The sequence below is a fragment of the Chionomys nivalis genome, chromosome 10 (assembly GCF_950005125.1).
Source record: "Chionomys nivalis chromosome 10, mChiNiv1.1, whole genome shotgun sequence".
Taxonomy (NCBI): domain Eukaryota; kingdom Metazoa; phylum Chordata; class Mammalia; order Rodentia; family Cricetidae; genus Chionomys; species Chionomys nivalis.
This window is the reverse complement of record NC_080095.1, coordinates 39,590,539-39,611,200: the sequence shown is the minus strand read 5'-3', so window position 1 is coordinate 39,611,200 and position 20,662 is coordinate 39,590,539. Positions and strand designations below refer to the sequence as shown.

At 43.9% G+C, this 20,662-nt stretch overlaps 1 protein-coding gene across 2 annotated transcripts in view; it reads right to left on the bottom strand.

Annotated features, from left to right (window-relative positions):
- Positions 1–439: 439 nt before the first annotated feature.
- Nek9 (NIMA related kinase 9) overlaps positions 440–20,662 on the bottom strand; it is a 39,109-nt gene continuing 18,886 nt past the window's right edge. For both annotated transcript variants that reach the window (XM_057782509.1, XM_057782510.1), the window contains 12 exons: positions 19,650–19,794; positions 18,244–18,444; positions 18,036–18,082; positions 16,839–16,994; positions 14,565–14,673; positions 13,294–13,455; positions 11,979–12,149; positions 11,074–11,133; positions 9,403–9,596; positions 6,531–6,692; positions 5,191–5,397; positions 440–3,941 (listed from right to left, as the gene is read on the bottom strand). In XM_057782509.1, coding sequence (XP_057638492.1) covers positions 3,819–3,941; positions 5,191–5,397; positions 6,531–6,692; positions 9,403–9,596; positions 11,074–11,133; positions 11,979–12,149; positions 13,294–13,455; positions 14,565–14,673; positions 16,839–16,994; positions 18,036–18,082; positions 18,244–18,444; positions 19,650–19,794 — 1,737 coding nt within the window. In that variant the 3' untranslated portion in view covers positions 440–3,818. The remainder of the gene's footprint in view (positions 3,942–5,190; positions 5,398–6,530; positions 6,693–9,402; positions 9,597–11,073; positions 11,134–11,978; positions 12,150–13,293; positions 13,456–14,564; positions 14,674–16,838; positions 16,995–18,035; positions 18,083–18,243; positions 18,445–19,649; positions 19,795–20,662) is intronic.

The following is a 20,662-nucleotide window of genomic DNA, read 5'->3' as shown; positions in this document are numbered from 1 at the left end:
ACTGGAAGGGGTTCACAATCTGCCACCCCTTCAGTTGGGAATGATAGCAAGTAAAGCCAGATTCTCTTCCTTCATCTGCTGGGCCTCTTAGACATATGGATTTGGGATCCCACAATGTTATTAGGGTCACAGTTTAGAGCCCTCAAGGGGAAACAACTGTGTGCAGATCTTACTATAGACACAAGCAGCTATTCATTCTTGAGTTGCCAAAGAAAGAAAACAAGAGCCCTTGTCTTTGTGTTCCCTTTGACCTCAGCTTTTACCAGTCTTTTGAATTCAGCTAGCTCCAGGGAGGTCAGAGCTGTTTTACAACCTCGAGTCTCTTCCTCAGTAGAGGTCACATAGATGCTACTTGTCAAGTCCGTATGCTGTTACTTTAAGCACATGTCATAAACATCATACATTTTAAAGTTCAAAAAGCTATGGGAAATTCTCGTGGTGAAACTCACAAGGTAGCTCTTTTTATTTAGAAGTGTGTACAGACATGCTGAGCTTTCCTAGTTCACAAAACTTGTCAACATCGGATCGCCCTTCACGACTACACAGACTGGCAAGCAAAGCTGTGACACAGATTTTCCTCCCCGAGGCCCATGACCTGTGAGGTTTAATGATCAGCACATTTATGTTGGCAGTTAATCACTGCGGCAATAAATGACTTCTGGCCTTGCAGGGAATCTCAGTCTTGACTACAGCCCACTGCACCTCTTGCTATCATGACTGATACTTCCTTTGAGGCCTGGGGACCTCATGTGAAGGACTTTCTGTAAAATACATGTTTTCCTCTGGGCTGCTCTTCCTATCATGAATGTTTCTGAACAGATAACAAACCAAATGAAATTTGAGCATTAGGAGCCTTTTGCTTTAAACTGCAGTGCAGCGCTCAGCCAAGAAAAGGAACAGCTGTTACGCCAAGGATACCAAATACAACTCAGCTGTCTTGAGGAAGTCTTAGCAACAAACTGGCAGGATCACTTGGAACGGTCTCTCATCAGGACCAAGGAGGTGTGTTAAAGAAACCTGATTCCCCTTATCACTGTGCACACATGGTGTGTACGACTGCAGGCACACACACACCAGTGTGTGAGGTCAGAGGCAGTGCTGTGATTCGGCAGGATGAACTCAGGTCACCAGGCCTGCCCAGCAAGCCACTTTGACCTGCTGAGCTACCCTGCTAGCCCAGGACCCTTCTTTTAATGTCTCCTTTTCCCCCTCTGGGCTTTCTGAATTTTCACAAACTTTGTTAGGAAAAAAAACTATTGCAGTACAAATGATTTTTCTGGCAAGAATGAGATTGGAAAACAGCAGAGGTTGTTTCTGTGTAATGTCTCGCATTGTTTCTGTTAAAAGACCATTTTTTCATTATTACTATTTATTTATAGTAGACTCACAGAATCAGAGATTTCCCATGGCCTAGAACCTTGGGTGTTTTGTCTCCAGTTACTGAGGTGGTGCACAGGTTTACTGAAGCACAGCGTCAGCTGAGAGTTTAAATGTTTATTTAAACAGAAATGCCACACCACTCCACCCTCACCCTTTCCAGCATCTGGCTAACAATAAGCTGGCTTTTCAGCAAAGTGTTGGCACAGAGAATTAACGCAGGCTATACTGTAACTCAAAGCAACGCTACTGGAAAGCTCCAAACACCTAGCACTGCATAGAGGACAAGCAGGGCAATTCACCAAGATTTAGCTACAGGAAACCATTTGAATACTTTTCTGCTGTCTTGTATTTTGCTCAACTCAGTGCATGGCTGCCACGTCTCACTGTTCTGCTTGCATAGCTGTTTGGTGGAGTAAACAACCTCACGGCTGTCCTAGGCACAATTCTGAAAAGTGCAAATTATCTCTAAGGCACAGAACTGAGCTTCTCAGCTGGATTAATGGCAAACCTAGACTTCCCATGGGAACACACTAGAGAAAACACCGCCATGCTCTGCTAGAGAATGACTCTCCAGGGCTCCTGCCCACCTCAACACTCACTCTCACCCCACAGTCAGCGACATGCCCACAGCCCTCAGTTCCCAAGCAAAAGCAATGCTCAGAATGAAGACTTAAGCCCCGCCTCTCAGGCCTGCTGAGATGGTAAGCGTAAGGATACAGGACCTTGAAAGGCCAGCCAGTCCTGAAGAAAACCAAAGTTGCATTGACATGATGAACCAAAACTCTCTGACAGGGATTACAGCCAACGGCCAGACCCCTAGAACTTGTGACCTTATGTCAGGATTGGGCCTTCCCTTGTTCTGGGAAAAGGCTTCAGTGATTACATCAGTACTATTGTACTAGGCTTCTCAGAATTGAGAAAACAATGGGACATCAATGATCCCATCGGACAGAGTTGCCCATCACCCAGAGATGGGGCTTCCTCCCAGCACCAGCCTTTATACCACTGGTGTAGGGAAATGACAAAAATTTCTTCTGCACAGGTAGGTCCTCCTGCAATATTAAAATAGATAGCAAACTTTTCTTTTTTTGCTTTGGTTAAAGGAAACAATATTAGTTTAGCTGTATGTAGCATGGAGGATGTGGTACTTATCAAAGCAGCTGCTGTGGCACCAAACACAAGCAATTCATTAGACTTGGTGGAAGCACAAGGCTCACATTTAAGGGAAACCATCAGATGCTTGCCTAGAAGGTTGGCTCTTCTAGGACACAATCCTGTTTTTGGAAAAGGTAGCTTGCTCCTCTCAATAAGAACACAGCAGAAGTGAGCTTGCAGCCAGTTTCCTTTCACTTGGCAGGTTCTACCTGTCAAGTTTTGGGACCCCAAGGATTTGGTGCTGGCTTTGGGCCACTCAAGTATGAAAGATGATACTGACTTACTGGGTATGATATGTCTTCAAAACACACCAAAGAGGAAAAATACTGACTAGACATAGAAAGAGGGTGCCTGGGGCTACTTATCCCAGTCAGACCCCTAAAGGTCACGACACTAGAAGTACAAAGAAGCCTTCACAGGGGCAGAAGACTTTAGTGCCACTGAGGCAAGGCACTGAGGGAAGTGTTACCTTCCCTCCTGCTGATCTCCACAGCTCCATCTATTACCCACTGGTGTTATTCTCTTAAACATCTCCTCTCTGGGAGAAATCCTTCAGAGCTGGGAAATCCCACCTTGTACTAACCGTAGCCTAAAAGTTTGGCTGTGTGACGACGGACCTGCCCTTCCTCTGCTTCTCATTGATGTTTCAAGGAGCCTCCACAGGGAACGCAATCTAAGCTTCCCCATAAAGCAGTCGGCTGCACGAAGCAACAACTTCCTGAACACAAGCTCTAGACTGACTCTGCCAAGAAATTTTCCTGGACTCCAGGCTTCTGAGAAGACATGGATACTTTACCACTCTCGGGAGGACCCTGGGCAGGCCAGGCCTGGCCACAGCCCACTCCGATTTTACATTTTCCCTTCCTTCACCCAGAGGTACGATGCCTGATGTTAAAATCCGAAGGCAACTTCCAATTAATGATGAAAATGATAAATGGGATATGAGGTGCTACCAGCGCAAACAAGGTGAGTACTGTGTCTCTTCTTCAAAGGTGGGATCAAAAGATGAGGTACAGAGCTGCTGTTGCTATGGCAGTCACTGATGACAAAGCCAGGGCCACAGGACCCTTCCATTCTCCGAAACAATAATATCACTCCTAGATCCTATCTAAAAGGCAATGCCACTCTCCAAATGCACAAGGAAAGTGCTTTAGAGCCTCCCTCTGCCCTGCGCTCCGTGTCTGCAAGTGAACAAAGCCAGGAAAGCTGCTCTCTGCACTCGGTAAGTGTGCGGTGAAGTTCTTTGGGTCCCAGTTTCCTGAGGGCTATGTGGGTTCAGGAGACTAGAGGCTGGGTCGACAAGAGTCTGTTCCAAGGAGGCACCAGGAATCCGAATCTAAGTCAGGCTTCGGATCCACTTCCATTTCTTCCTTTGCTGTCTGAGTTCCTTTGGAATGCAACCCCACCTGTCCAGACAAAGCAATTTCACATTAGCAGTGAATGAGTTAGCACTGGCCATGGTACTTCAGGACTGTGCTTTCAACTCTCAGGAGTGGCTCTGGTGGCACTGCCTTGGAAACAGTCTCCATCTTTACATTGATGCAGGTAGAGTAACTACTTCTGGTTTGCCTAGGCCCATGGGGTTTGGGTATTAGTATGAAAATAAAATGGCTGGGGGTCATAGTGCACACCTCTAATCCCAGCACTCAGGAGGCAGAAGCAGGAAGATCTGTCTCCATGAGTTTGAAGTCACCCTGGTCTACATAATGAGTTTCAGTCCAGCCAGGGCTATATAGTGAGATCCTGTCTCAAAAAACAAAAACAAAAAACAACCCTCTCCCCCCATCACCACCATCAGTCCTGTGTCTGCTACCACGCCAATCTTATCTCAGGAATGGACAGTACCTTCTGAAGTGTTTCATAGACACTGTTTCCCTCCATCTTCTAAACAAACTTACATAGAGCAGGTTGTTGACAAAGTTACGAGTCCAGACTCACAAAGGACAAAGCCAAGGAAGGACTCTTTCTCACTCATACCAGGAAGCACAAATGCAAAGCGTTTTCCCCAACTATTTAACCTGAACCCAATAAAGCCATAATTCTAACTTTAGTTTTCAGAAAAGAGCATGAGTGTGCCCATGCCACTCTCTGCAGGGAAGAGGACAACCCTTGCGTGGGAGATTGTCAGGTCTATGTGACAAGTACTTTACTTAGCTGAGCCATTTCCCCAGTCCTACATCATTTTTAGAATCTCCTTTAATCAGCCAGGGCTAGGGACGTAGCTCAGTGGTAGATCATTTGCCTCTCGTGTATGTGCAAGACACTGGGTTCAATCTCCACTACTGCACAAAATAATACACAAACAAAATGGTTAAAGTAATTATGAACACACATAAACACCAAAAAGAATGACATTTTAATAATTAGTGAACCTATATGGTAGGCATAGGGGTATTCATTATAATATTTAGACATTTTCATAATAAAAGTAAAAGAAAAAACAAATAACTAGTAATAGAAAACTAAGTTAGGTATTAAAAATGATAAAATCCAGATACCCGAACCAGGTAGGTCCAAGGCTCCTGGAATCAAGGCCAAGAGTCACATCATTAAGAGACAGGCAATTACAAAGGGCAAAGTTGACTCAGTACCTTACAGTTTGTGAACTTTCAAAGCAGACTGAGAAATTCAATTACTCTCCAAGAATGCTCTCACCTGTTGGCCTCCTTCCAATCTCTTGTTCAGCTTTTGTAGCTGGGTAAAAATCTGGAGGTTTTCTTGTTGTAGCTTCTGTTGTTCATCCAGACACTTTAACACCAGAGCCTGCAGCCTCTCGACCTCCGCCTGCAGAGCACTGCACGCACAGGAGGGCGAGGCCAATGCTTTCCCAGCACACGGGACTGCAGGATTCAGTCGGGGCGGCTGCGAACAAGGAGAGAGAGAATGCAGGAGGATCTGCCATGGTCCCGTGCAAACAGCTTTCACTTTAACCAACACAGCAAGACAAATGTACACGAGAAGAGGTGCCAGTGAAACAGAAAAATGCTGGGATTTCAACTGCACTTGGTACTAATAGGACAAGGGAACTCTCGGTGCTTAGACCTCATTAGTCTACAGTAAGAATCATCTATTTGGGAGGATTTTGCAAAAAATCTTCATGTTTTCACATGCTCTTTTAAAAAATGCTGCGGTGAGGAAAAAAGCATGAATTTATTTGGAACAAGTTCTGATCACAGGACATGGTTCACAAAATGTAGCTGGTGACACTGTAGAAGAGATCTGAAGAGAGTTCTCTGAAGGAAACGGACAGCACAGCAAGGGGAAAGTTCACCTTCAAGTTTTAAAGGTTTGTCACCTCTCTCCTGGGAAGGCTTTCAATTACTATTCTAGCCTGATTTTTCTTCCTTATACACTTTTTAGTAGGTCAGAGTCAAAATCCCAGCACTTGGAGGCAGGTGGATCTCTGAGTTGAGGCCAAACTCTGTGGCCTCAAACTCACAGAGCTCTACCTGCCTCTGCCTCCCAAATGCTGAGATTAAAGGTGTGTGCCACCATGCCAGGCCCTGGCATTATTTCTTATGTTTAGTTCAACTAGCTCTCACGGTGCCATGAGAACTGAGTCTGGGGGCTAGGATTGTGGCTGTTCGTGGAGTACTTGCTTAGCATGCACAAAGCCCTGGTAGCATACTCGGTACTGCCTAACTGGGTGTGTGGCACACACCTGTAATATCATCTAGGAGGTGGTGGCAGGAGTAGCAGAGAATTCCAAGGTCATCCTCCATCCTTGGCTGGGCTACAGAATTTGTTTCACAAAGAAACAAAGAAACCATTACAACAAAAGACTAATTTGGAAATGTACAGTTCGGTTTTGGTACTTCTGAGGAAGAGGGGAAAATAACCCTCTGATGCTAACAGGTAGAGAGTGGCTCTTAGAACTTCTAAAGAGACAGTGTGGTGTGGCCCAATGAACTAGAAGACATGGTAAAGGCAGAAGAACCTAAGAACTCACAATCACCATCTACCTAGTTGAGGTTAAAGACAGAAAACTCAGTTACCCAGGCTCCTATTGGGGGCTGGTGTTCTGGAGGAACTTCAGATGCAACTTTGAGTCCTTGTAGCTCTTCATAGGGCAGGGTGTCCTTCTCAGACTCTGAAAATGCTCTACTTAGGGGAGTTGGGCTGTCAGGCATGGGGATGAACTCTGCGTTTTCCAGCTCCTAGGTCAGCAAGAAAGAATCTCATCAGTGTGTTTGCAGCAGTCTACAGTCTCCCAAGTCCCCTGTAGCTTTTTCTTTCATTCTGTTGTGACATCAGCACCCTCTAGTGGGACAGAATAGTGGTGGCTAACGACATGTATTGTCTAACCTGGAAACAAACTGCTACCCTTTCTTCAGTGATAAAAATTCAGACTCAAGTTCAAGAGCAGTTGTAGCTGACTCATTTCCCCAACACAATTCTCCACACACTGTTTAGTGGGTCAGGAGGCTGAGGCTGGAGGCGTGCTGCTACCTCTGCTCTCTACCCTCAGCTGACCAGCTAAGCCCTACTGGAAGATCAACACACCACCCTTTTGTACAAAACTAAAAATTCCACCATGCGTGGTGGTGCATGCCTTTAATCCCAGCAGAGGCTGTGAGTTTGGAGCCAGACTGGTCTACATGGAGAGTTCCAGGCCAGTCAGGAAAAAAAAATCCATAAACTGTAAATGTTTGCTGGCCATGCTGCACATACTAGTAATTGACGCAAGGAGAATAAAGCAAGAGGTGGGTTAAGGACACCAAAAATCAGCAATTTCAATTTCATCACTGAGAAATAACCACCAGTACAGTGGTCACTAGACAGTCTCGTCCACCTGCTTTTGTGCAATCTATTTTCTGAAAGAATAAGGTCTTACTGATATAAATTCCATCTTTTAATATAAAATAGTTTTCTTTTCTTTTCTTTTGTTTTTTGAGACACGGTTTCTCTATAGTTTTGGAGCCTGTCCTGGAACTTGCTCTGTAGACCAGGCTGGCCTCAAACTCACAGAGATCCGCCTGCCTCTGCCTCCCGAGTGCTGGGATTAAAGGCATGCGCCACCACCGCCTGGCTTGTATCTTATCTTTAATAAACTGTATTTCTATTGTAAGGCACTTCAACTGCCCAATAGTTCACTTCTACAAACAGTGTATAATCAATCCATGAGCTTAATTTTTGCACAGGTACACTCCAACAGTATTTAAACTTGTTTTATCTGTGTATACTTAGGAAGCACACACAATAGTAAGTTACCTAATGACTTTTGTTATCCTCCTCTGTATAGAGTTACCCTAGAATGGGGCAATGATGCCCCTCCTAGATACTACAGGCTAACAAACAAAAGGTCCAGTGCTAGCAATGGGTTACCTCCTTTGAGTTGTTGGCAAGTGAGGGTCCATACAGCCCCATATTACAGGCTATGGCCAGTGTTCCTGGTTACCCTCTAGAACTTAAGAGTAAGACCGCATTGCTCACTTGGGAGGCAGAGGCAGGTGAGCTCAAAGCCAGCCTCATCAACATAATGAGTTCTAGGACAGCCAGGGGGATACAAGTGAGTCCTTGTATTTAAAAAAGACTTTACTGCTGAAGACATCACATAGTTGAGTCCTAGAACATAGAGAAGCCAAGATGGCACTCCCCTGAAAGTCTTATCCCTACCAGTGAGCTTTCCAAATTGCTGAAAGTTACTATGTACACCAGCAGAGGAAAGGGAACCACCTAACTGTGACTAACAACTGGCCTGGCACATGCTCAGCAGCATGAATATCACTGGAATAACCAACAACTTTCTGACTGAATTTAAGGCCCGCACCACAAGTTGAATGCTATACCTGGCACTGTTACTGGGACCAAAAATGTGGCATAGATAGCTTATAGGCCCTAGGGGACCTACTAACTACTACTACTTCGTTAAATGGACAAAGTATTAAACTGACTCCTAATGACTTACTCTTCTATTCACCGACCAGCATCTCTCTCAACCTTCATCAGAGAAGCTTCTTTTGGCAGTAGATAGATTAACACAGAGACCCACACAACTGGCCATGTGTAGAGAATGAGACATCTCTCCCTCTCCTCCCAGGGTCAGGGCTCAGCGGAAGAGAGGGACAAGGACTGTAAGAGCCACAGGCTGTGATGACCCCCTGGACACAACAGGGCGGCTGCACACAGAAGCTCACAGCAGCTGTGACAGCTGTGCAAGCACAAGCCAGCCCCAGCCCTGGCGTGAAGAAGGCGGGAATGAAGTCCTGTTTCTAGTGAAAGTCCTCCCACAACTGCTAGCTGCTGAGAGAGAGTCAGAAGTCCTGAAGGGTAGCTCCTGCAGGTTAACAACACTCCAAGAGTATATGGGCAGCACACACTATACCTGATGGGCTTAGGAAAAAAATGAGGGGACAAAGTTGGGTTCATAGTAAGGGGGACTGGATCTGGGAAGAGTTGGGGGAGAAGACTGAATTAAATATAACCAAAATAGAATGTACAAAATTTTCAAAGAATAAAAATAAAAAATATCTTTAAGATGGGTTACCAAGATAAAAAAGGTAAGTTACACAAATTTATTACATTCACTTTAATAATACAGGCATAAAGAAGCTGGGCCCACTGGTGGAACACGCCTTTAATCCCAGCACTTGGGAAGCAGAGATAGGTGGACTTCTGTGAGTTCCAGGCCAGCCTGAGGCCACAAACTAAGACCCTTTCTTAAAAAGAAAAAAAAAAAAAAAACCAGAAAAAACCTCTGTGAAATGAAAACAGGATTAATGAAAACAGGATTAGTTTTGTGGTGCCTTCTTCCAGGTGGGAGCCTGAAGCCTCGTCTCCTGTCTAAATTAGCAGGCACAAGAAACGGAGACCCACGCAACCCTTACTGACTCTTGCTACAGACTCATCCTCTGAAGTATTTGTTACCTTCCGAAGCCAGCCAGGACAGGAGCTGCTAGCCCCACAACTGTTGCCCACGGCCTCTGGGGGACTGATGAACCCTTCCATTCCACGGTCTGCTTCCATTGTTCCTCGGAAGCCTCCACTTGGATCTGGAGTTTCAGATTCCCGCCGGCTGTCTTCCTCTTCACCACCGCCGCCTGGGCTGGAGCTCTGAACCGCTGGTAGATGTGGCACAAAAGGAGAGAGCTTTTCTATGCCGCAAAGAGACTGACCATCTGACCAACCCACCAATCCTCTAAGTTCCTAGAGCTGCACAAAGTGGAGTGTTCAGACAAATATCTGACACTAAACTGTTAAAAATTGTTTTAAAAAAAAGATTTTTAAAAAATTTTAAAAATAAAACAAACAAACAAACAAACAAAAATTTAAAAGCTGGGCAGTGGTGGCACACTCAGGAGGCAAGGCAGGCGGATCCCTGTGAGTTCGAGGCCAGCCTGGTCTACAAGAGATAGTTCCAGGACAGGCTTGATAGCTATAGCAAAACCCTATCTTGGAAAACAAAACAAAACAAACAAACAAAACAAAAAAGGTTTATTTTGTGTGTGAGTGTTCTGCCTGCGTGTGTCTGTGTGCCATGTGCACACTGCCCTCGGGCTGTCAGAATGGCGGCATGAGATTTTACTCCAAGAGTGATCTTGTGGGTCCAAATTTTTATTCTTTTGTTTTTGGAGACAGGGTTTCCCTGTGTAGCCTTGGCTATCCTGGAACTTGCTTTGTAGACCAGGCTGGCCTCAAATTCACAGAGATCTGCCTGCCTCTGCCTCCTGAGTGCTGGGATTAAAGGTGTGCGCCACCACTGCCCAGTTTATAAATTTTTATTCTTGAGACAGAATCTCTAGACATAAAGACTGGCCTTAAACTTAGCATGTAGCTGAGGATGGCCTTGAACTTCTGATCTTACTGCTATATCTTCCCAGTGCTAGGATTATAAGCATGTGCCACCATGTCAGGCTTACGTGAAGGTATTTTTATGTTATGATCACCATAATTCATGTTTGTTTTCCAAATCCTAGTGTGTGTCTGGCAGGCAATTCACTAGCAGTATCTTCCACTAGCATCTGCCTTATGTAAAAAGTTCTTCAACACTGAGCCAAACACCTCTTAAGTTTCCACAAAATAACAAGGTAAATTCTGAAACATCGGCACACACATGACTTCTTTCCTGGCTCAGGGTCAGGTACTAGAGAACCATGAAGAGAGCTATAGCTGGGAAGCTAATAGAGGGCTTGGGCTGACTTTCCTAAGTTCAAGGTTAAAATGACTTTTCTTTCTGAGGGCCTATTTTGAACATAAATTTTGTATGGTTTTTGGAGACAGGGTCTCACCATGTAGCTCTGACTGTCCTGGAACTTGCTATATATACCACTCTGACCTCGAACTCATGAAAATCCACCTGCCTCTGCCTTCAAAGGGCTGTAAATTTTTAAAGACTAGAATACCTGGAATGCCATGGAAGTAAAAGTCTCAAGGGATGGTGGATACAGATTTCACATCACAATGAGGAGCAAGCCTCTTCCTCACTTCCACAGCTGATGCAGGCGTGGAAGACACAATCACCCTGATAACCGTGTCAGAGCAGCAACACTCACCACAATACAACCTTCCCTCCTAATCACAGCTCTCCAACCCACTTACCGGTTCCGATAGACAGGCCGCTGCTGTTAGAACGGATGGTCTTAGAATTCAATACTTTCTCTGGGGAAAAATATTCAGTAGGTAAGCACTGTATACAGACACTGGCAGGAAGAGTGAAGGGAGACAGAGCAGGGAGGAAGTGGTCACTGGCATCTCTGACTTACTATTGACAAGTTAGTCTCAGAAGTGAAACATTTCCTGAGCTACTGTACACACAGTACTGGGGTGGGAGTTTTCTACCTCTGCTGGAAGTGCCAGGAAGCTTTACAAAGTAACAATCCCTAAATCCAACCCCAAAACCTGATTAAATTGGTCAAGGATGGAGCAGCACTAAGATTTATAAAAGCCAAGGTTCTTATCATGGAGTTCAAAGTAATGTTTCTGCAAACATGGAAATTTTCTTTTAAAAGTATTACTGAGCCAGGTGGTGGTGGCACATGCTTTTAATCTCATCACTCAGAAGGCAGAGGCAAATGAATCTCTGTGAGTTCGAGGCCAGCCTGGTCTACAGAGTGAGATCCAGAGTTCCAGGACAGGCTTTAAGGCAACATAGAAAAATGCTGTCTCAAAAAAAAAAAAAAAAAAAAAAAAAAAAAAAAAAATCAGCCTGTGCTCAAGAGGGGGAGGCAGAAGGATCAGGAACTCATGGTAATTTTTGGCTACTAAGTACTGAGTTTGAGGCTACACTGAACTATGTGACCCTGACACAAAACAATCCAATAGAGAAGAACAGATGACTAACTTGGGAAACAAAACTGTTCTGTTTCTATCACTTTGTATGGCATCTCCATCCAGCACATGTCTTGAAAAAGCAGCCTCTGCAGCCTCTGCTTCAGGATACTTCTGTTTCCAACAATGTCAGTCCTGCCCAAGTCATCCCAACTCCATATATATGAAACTCTTACCAACAATAAGAATGGTGTGCCAGCCACGGCAAGAAAGGTCTGGGACATGATGCAGTGATCCAAAAATAGGCCGAGGCCATGAGGTACAGATATCAGAGCCATGTGGTCTCTCTGTGGGAGTCATTGCCAGGCGGCCGTTGCCACCATTTCCCCAGGCAAAAATGTGATTATCTAGGAAAAAATTAAATAGCAGATTAATAGGACACTATTTGCCTAGTTCTGGAACTAGAAAGATGTCCTAGTAAGTACCAGATTAAATAAAAGCTAAATATTTCTCTCTATAGAGCCTAAAACTCTTCCTGATCCCACCCTGGTAAAAATGACCACTGCCTCTATGTCTGCCGTTCATTCGTTCACTTGTCTTTCATTCCAACAAGTAAGAGAATCTACTTCGCAGCAAATGTTGCTCAAGCTGTCTGAGGCAGGACATAAAGCCAACTCCTTGCTCCAGTGACGTCAGTGGGGAGAATAACAACACCGAGGGAACAGCTCTCTCCTGTTTCAGACAATGGCAAGTGGGGTGCTGTGCAACACGAAGGTATGAGTAGCAGTGGGATGGCGTTTCACCATCTGACAGACAGTGCTCAGAGGTGCGCTCTTTGACACTGAGCAGCGATCTAGTTGGACTGAGCGAGTTTCCAGGCAGACTTAAGAGCAAGAGCAAGGTTGCACAACCAGAGGAGGTGGTTCTCAGGGGCAAAGTAAGACAGAGGGACAGTGGTAGAAGAGGTCCTGGTCATAGGGGCTGTGCAAGCCTGACTGATGTACCAAGCCGTAAGAGCAGGAGGTATTTAAGAGGACCTCTGAGGTTATGATAAGAATCAACCACAAAAGAGAAAAGGTGGAAGCAAAGACCACTTAAGTATGGATAATAGCAAGAAGTTGTTGGGTATATTCGGAACACAGCATGGAGAGCTCAGGATGGCGCTGACTGAGAAGCCTGCAGAGGAACAGAGTGGAGTGTAAAGGAATGGGTTCACAGAGAAGAGGTGGACGTCTCTAGCACAGCACCTATGTGCTATAGGAAGACGGCCTATGTGCTTCTTCCCACATACCCAGCCAATGCTGATCGGGACCAACATGGTACTGGACAAGACAGACAGAAGTACTCAACAGTTCTGGAGATACTTTACCAAAAATGTCCAAATAAAAAAACCAGTTGAACTTAGGATATTAACCTGCCATTATCTAGAAATCTGGCCTGTAAAAAATTTGCTACATTGGACATATGCCAGTTAGACAAAACCTTGTTTCCTAATCAGAATTAAACCAGCCACCTGTCTGGAAAGCAGGAACAAAGTATAGACAGACTCACCGTCAGTGGCGGCGATGGTGAACTCATCGCCACAGGAGACCCTGATTACTTGCTTCCCACCAAGGGGTCCCCCCAACAGGTTGATTCCCAGGCGCTTCTTGTAATTCCCAACACCAAGCTGCCCACACTTATTACAGCCAAAAGTCAGCAGCCGGCCTCGTTCTGAGGGAGAAGCAAAAATAAATAGCCAATCACAAATGAACCCATGAAACAGAGAAGATACAGCAATGCAGGCTCCATGCACTAGAAGACAGAAATATCAAGCTACCCAGATGACCTTGAGGTAGAGTATCTAAGCAGTGCGATCAATCAGAACCTCTAACTGACCATAGCATTTTTCCAATATTTCAAACAATATTAAAACCAAAACACCAACCGCCCCCCCCCAAATAAAGCAATTTATTTATTGTGCATGCATAGGTGGATGAACATGCCATAACTGAGGTCAGAAGACAACTTTCAGGGAACAAAACTCTTTTACCATGTAGGTTCCTGGGACCAAACTGAGGTGTGGGTAGCTACCTTAGTTCAGAGAAAGGGTACTACCCTTAATTTAGAATACTTTCAATAGGTGCCGATCATAAATATGGTTTTTGTTCTTTTAAGAGTATTTATAGCTGGGCATGGTGGTGCATGCCTTTAATCCCAGCACTCAGGAGACAGAGGCAGGAGGATCTCCAAGATTGAGGCCAGCCTGGTCTACAGATCAAGTTCCAAGTCAGCCCCGGCTACACTGAGAAACCCCGCCTCAGCAAACAAACAAGTAATAATTTATTTATTGACTATATATATATATATATATATACACACACACTATATATATATATTTATTTATTTATTGACTCTATATATATGTATATATATTTTGCCTGTCTGTGTGTATGTCACATGTAGGTGTGTCCTCAGAGGTAAGAAGAGGGTTTAAGATCCCTTGAAGCTGAAGTTATAGTCACTTTTGAGCAATCCAAACTGGGTGCTGGACATGGAACTTGGGTCCTCTGGAAGACCAGCAAGTAAGCACTATTAACCACTCCACTGAGCCATCTCTCCAGCTGGAAGTATGGTGTTCTTATTAAAGTGCACATTCATTTTGTACTTATAGAAATCATTTTTTAAAAATCTGTGCTTAAATGCCTAATTTGTTAATAACATAATACTGAGTACTAGGGAGAAGTCAGAAGATGCATTAAGAGGATTATTAAGAAAGCTAATATTTCACAGCACAAAAGATCCTGAGCTTTGAAGGCATATGATACAGCTGAACAACTTACCATCAATAGCAGCTGTATGAGTCTTGCCTGGGGCAATGGTACGAATTTTGTAAAAGGACAACTGTTTGGCCAAGGTAAAGGAGGTCGTGTAGGGCACTTCATGGTATGCCTGAGACAAGTAAAACACAGAGCAACAGACTCATAAGGCAAACAATGGTGATGGTGGGGGTGGGGCAGGCTGAGGATGGAAAAGGCTTTCAAACAAATCCTGCTAAGACAGGGTGCCACATAGCTTCCCATCTTCAACAGGACATAAGAAATAAGCTCAGTACAGAATCAGAATTTGATATAAGAAGCAGGGATTTCTGAGTATAAAACCCACATTCTGAATTAAAGCATGCAACACAAGAACTCTACATCTCAGGAGATTATGATCTAAGGACAGAATAATTGTATCTGTGTTGCTTGCACGCTCTGCCTCTTTAACAAGGAAGGGCAGGGTAAATATGCTCTTCAGCTTACAAAGAAATTAGTTATTATGATCTAACTTTACCTACTAGGTAGTGTTTCACAAAATTTTATAACACATATTCCTCTGGTTCTTTTTGTTAAACAACAACAACAAAAAACATGTAGCAGGGCAGTGGTAGTGAATGCCTTCAATACTAGCACTCAGGAGATGTATCTGAGTTCAAGGATAGCCTGGTTTACAGAGAGAATTCCAGGACAGTCAGGGCTACACAGAGAAAAACCAAAACCAACAACAACAAAAACCCATGTAAATGAAGTTCACAACAAATCTGCATCTTAACAAACCACAAATCAAGTGGCAAATTTGAAGATGCCTTTCAAACTATCACTTTACCCTGAGTCTTTACCCTGAGTTTGTGCTCTCCTGAGACTGGACTTCAGACACCACATACAAATTAACTCTTTCATCAAGTTAGGGAACTGTAAATTTACTTGATTTTTCTTTCTTTTTATTTTTTCTTTTTGCATTTGAAGGGGAGGGGCAGGGAACAGATTTGATCTTTAGAAATATCAAAAATTCATGATACAACACAACCTGGCTGGGCGGTGGTGGTGCACACCTTTAATCCCAGCACTCAGGAGGCAGATGCAGGTGGATTTCTGTGAGTTCAAGGCCAACCTGGTCTACAAGAGCTAGTTCCAGGACAGGCTCCAAAGCCACAAGAAACCCTGTCTTGAAAATCCAAAAAAAAAAAAAAAAAAACAAAAAACAACAACACCAAAAACCAAAACCCAAAAACAAAAACAAAACAAAAAAACACAACCTAAAGATGTGGAATGGTAGTTACCCTTCGTAAGTTTATGTGGGGTCAGTAAGTCAGGAATCTACAGAGATACAGAAATACTTCTTTTCACTGGCACAATATTCTTGTCCCTCCCGGGCAGAGGTGACACACACCTTAAATCCCAGCACTCGGGAGACAGAGGCAGATGGATCTCTGAGTTTGAGACCAGCCTGGTCTACAGAGTGAGTTCCAGTACAGCCAAGGCTGTTAAGCAAAGAAACCCTGTCTTGAAAACAAAAAGATAAAATCTGAACTCTCTTTACCCTCTGCAGCCAGCTTTGCTGAGGTGGAACTGTAAAACCTACCGCACATAAGCATTTGTGGGATTTTCGCCTTTGGCTTTTAAAGGGGTCTTGTTACATACTCCAGGTTGGCCTCAAACTAAAGATCCTCCTGCCTCAGCTTCCTGAGTGCTAAAGTTAAAGGCATGCACCATCATTTAGCCTATGTACCAACACATTTGTAAAACCACCACCCTGATCAAGACAGAGGCCACTTAGGCAATTCTCCTACTTTTGATTCAGACCCGTCCCCAAACAAAGCAAAGGAATACAATAAGATAAAAAACCAAAACAAAACCCCACGAAGACCTACACTTCTCTTCTCTGAAGTAGCTTCTGTCTGACTACTGCACCATGCTCACTTAGCCTGTCCCTGAACGTCACAATATAATCATATGCTCTTTTGTGGCTGGCTTCTTTTGTTGAACATTACGTCTGTGAGATCACTTTATTCTTTCTTTCATTCATTCATTCATTCATTTATTTATGGATTTTTCGAGACAGGGCTTCTCCGTAGCTTTTTGGTTTCTGCCCTGGAACTAGCTCTTGTAGACCAGGCTGGCCTCGAACTCACAGACATCCGCCTGCCTCTGCCTCCCGAGTGCTGGGATTAAAGGCATGAGCCACCACCGCCCGGCCTGCGCCACCACCGCCCGGCCGAGATCACTTTATTCTTAAGTCAAAAAATCCCAACCCAGAATTCTGTTGATGTGGTTAAAGTCTCAAGGGCCACTCACTTCATGGTTGATGATTCCAGACATGCACTGATTCAGCCCCAGTTTGTTGAACTCATTGAGTCCACAGGCCAGCACTTTGCCTGACTGGGTGAGCAAAAAGGTCCCATCACAGCCACATTGTACTGCAACAATGATTAAAGCCTTTGGAACATCTACCTGCAAGAAAAAAAGTTGGGAAAAAAATCCCAAGTATATAATTCATATTAGAAAAGAACCCTCAAGTTTCATCATCATGCTGCCCAACAGCTTGGAGGTCACTCTTGCTAACATGGCACTCCAGTTTTACAGCATGGAGGGAAAGGCTCCAGTTAGAAGGAACAGATGTTCCCTGTCAGTCTATAGAGGGGAGACTGCAGATAAGCTTGGGAGAAGGGGAGCTTCAATCTTTATCTGGCTTTGTCTTCAGACATGGAGGCTCTTGGATAGTTATGAAAGAAACATGGCACCCTGAACATCTCAGTCTTTTAGACAGTGTACAGAGGTAGCAGCTAGGACTTCTGTATCCTTCTACAGTTTGTAAGTCAGGGTTAGAGAACGAAGGGTATCAGATGGGACCATGGATATGTGTGAAACCTTGGCCCTCAGATTCTTTTCACAGAGGAATGGCTGTCTCTATATGCATCATTTAATCCTTAGGATACACATACAAACTGGCAACCGTGGATGGTAGAGCACTGTAGATAGTGGTAGTTAACCTTCCAGTGTCAGATAAGCCTGGGCCCTGAGGCATGTGCCTTTAGCTGACTCAGGTCCTGGCAGCCTCTTCCAGTGCCAGCTCTGGCAGTTGAGACAGTAATCAGATATGATGTCTCCTACTGCACAGCCTCTAAGCAAAGACCGTTCCACCTGGTGTTCAACCACGGAAATGGAAAGCTGGGGTACCAGATAACATGTCACTTCCTTAAGGAGATTTAGCTGACTGTGACACTTTCTGTTTTATGTGCTGATTTTAATTTCATATCTGAGTAAGATGTGACTCCAGTGTCCATAATAGCTGTATCCACTTTCTCAATTTTCTGTGATTTAGTCAGATGACAAGACCACATAGGGCTAAATCAGGAACCCTAGATCATCAGTCTCCTAGACAGGAAAGACTTCAGAAATAAAACTCTGTTATGAGAGTCGGGAGAGAGGATGTCCTTTTGGTTAGAGACTGTGTTTTAGACAGGCTAGAGAAGAAGCTGTTTCTCAGTTTACCCTCTGTGGTGTATAGTAATCCTCTTCTGAATCCAAACCCAGTCGTCCTGAAACACACAAAAGAATGACAGTCATTATATCGAGGGCGTTCTTCTCCAGAAAGATGCTCTAAAACTCTTTCTGAATTAACCTGCCTTGAAGAAAGGAGCTCAAAGACTGAAATCATGAGGAGCACTGAAGGAAGTGGAAGGAAGCCGGCTTCACCTACCGTATTCACCACAGCCCCACGAGTAGACTTCTTTGTTCCGGGTCAGAACCACCACATGATTGTCCCCACAGGAGACCTGCTCCACTGGATTGCTGAGGAAAAAGTCCAGCTGCTTGGGTTCTAGCACTTCCGGGCCAGAAACCTTGTCCACCCCCATGCAGCCATAGTAGTCTGATCCAAAGGCATAGAGCTGGCCCTCATCTGCAAAAGGAAAGAAAACCCATCACAGAAATGACTTAGTATCCCATCAGAAAGCTGGGCAGAGCTGGAATGAGGACTACCTTAGCCAATGGTGTCACACAAGACATGATCATATCAGAAGTCAGAAAGCTAGCCCACATAAACAAGCAGAGCTGTTGTAGATAGGGAACCATGTATTGTATTATTGTAATGGAGATTCTAGGATTATCATGTTAAATGATCTTCAAATTTTCCTGGAGCCTTCCCTGTTTTGTAGACAGAAAGAAACAGCAAAGATGGGACTAGTTTGCTCAGAAGTTAATATGTACTATTCTTCCAAAGGGCCCTAGTTTGGTATCTAGCAACCATGCCGGGCAGTTCACAATTATAAGCCCAGTTTAAGTAAGATCTGAGGCCCTCCTTCAGCCTTCACAATAAGTATTACACTCCTGTGCACAAATCCACATTCCGATATACACATATACATAAGATTAAAAAGTAGCCAGGAGGTGGTGGTGCCCATCTTTAATCCCAGCAATTGGGAGGTAGAGGAAGACAGATCTCTGTGAGTTTGAGGACAGCCTGGTCTACAGGATGAGTTTCAGGACAGCCAGGGCTGTGACACAGAGAAACCCTGTTTTGAAAAACCAAAACCAAAGTCAGGCAGTGGTGGCACACGCCTTAATCCCAGCACTCGGGACGCAGAGGCAGGCAGATCTCTGTAAGTTCGAGACCAGCCTGGTCTGCAAAGTAAGTTACAGGACAGCCAAGTTTTTACACAGAGAAACCCTGCCTCCAGAAAAAGAAAAGAAAAAATACTGAGGACTTATAAAGTATGATAGATCAAAACTAAATATAACTTTTATCCTGATTTTGTGTTGTGCAAAGCCTAAATAGGACACACAGTAGCTTTCTCCTATCTCACATCTTCTCCATTATCCACCTTTCTTCTCCTTGCTCATCACTACACATCATAGCAACCTGGGAAGTTTCTTTTGTTTGTCTTAGTGTTGGGAAATGAACTTATGGCCTTGCCTCTGCTATACAAGTGCTCTGAGCTATTCTCCCCAGGCTTGGGAATGTTGTTATTAATAAATATATTTGCTTAACATTTTTGGGGTTTTTTTTTTGGTAGTCTTTTGCCATAAAATCTCAACTAAAATTGCACAGCATTAGCACAAAGTCCCATATTAAATGTCCTCAAGATGTTTTTGTAAGTGGCTTACCTGTCACACAAACAGTGAAATCATCACCACATGACACTTGGTGGATAGCTTTCCCTTGCAACTTTTCCACATGCTTCGGCTGTCGATAGGAAGCTTTGTCTCCATGTCCTAGCTGACCGTGTAGTTTAGTGCCCCCTTGCATGTTCTGTTAAAAAAGAGATCTTGTGCAGTCTTAACTTTTTACAATAAAAGTTAATCTTTAACATAACTTCTGAAGAAAAACAAGTAGGGAAGGGGAATAGTTTTCACTGTATAGCACTGGCTGTCCTCACACTAACTCTCTGTAGACCAGGCTGGGCAAGCTGCCTACCTCTGCCTCTTGAGTGCTGGGATTAAAGGTGTTCACCACTATGCCTTGGTAAGATAAAGCATTTCAAAGGTTAATATAAACCCCTACCTACAGGTAAAGAAGACTTTAAAACACATCCAGATTCATATCCATCAGGCATCAGGACAAATTTCAAATTTTGTCATTATTTTAGTATAAGGTGAACTACATGTTTAACTATGGGTGATGCTGAAAAGTTCATTATAGAGTTAATTTGATTGCTTTCTGTTCTAATTTGCTGCTGTGATAAATACCATGACTTAAAGCAACTTGGAGAGGAAAGGGCTTACAGCTTATAGTCTATCATCAAGGAAAGCCAGGGTATGAGCTCAAGTCAGGAACTAAAAGCAGAAGAATATGCCCCACAATATTCCAATCTGATGGAGGCAATTTGTCAACTGCGGTTGCCTTTTTCCAGGTAACTAGTTTGTGTCGAGTTGACAAAAACTAACTAGAACACTTTTTAAATGAGTACAACCTCTTGAAAACCACCTGGACTAGAAGTTTTATAAACTTTGGTCGGCTTCCTTAAAACAGAACAGTTAAAAAAGACTATAGCTATATCAAAAGAAAACAAAAATAAGGAAAAAGAATTTGGTTCTATCAAGGACACAGTGATGAGAACAGTTCTCATGGTTTTGCAACAGTTTCATAGAGACAGCAATCTCTCCATGCACCGACTCAG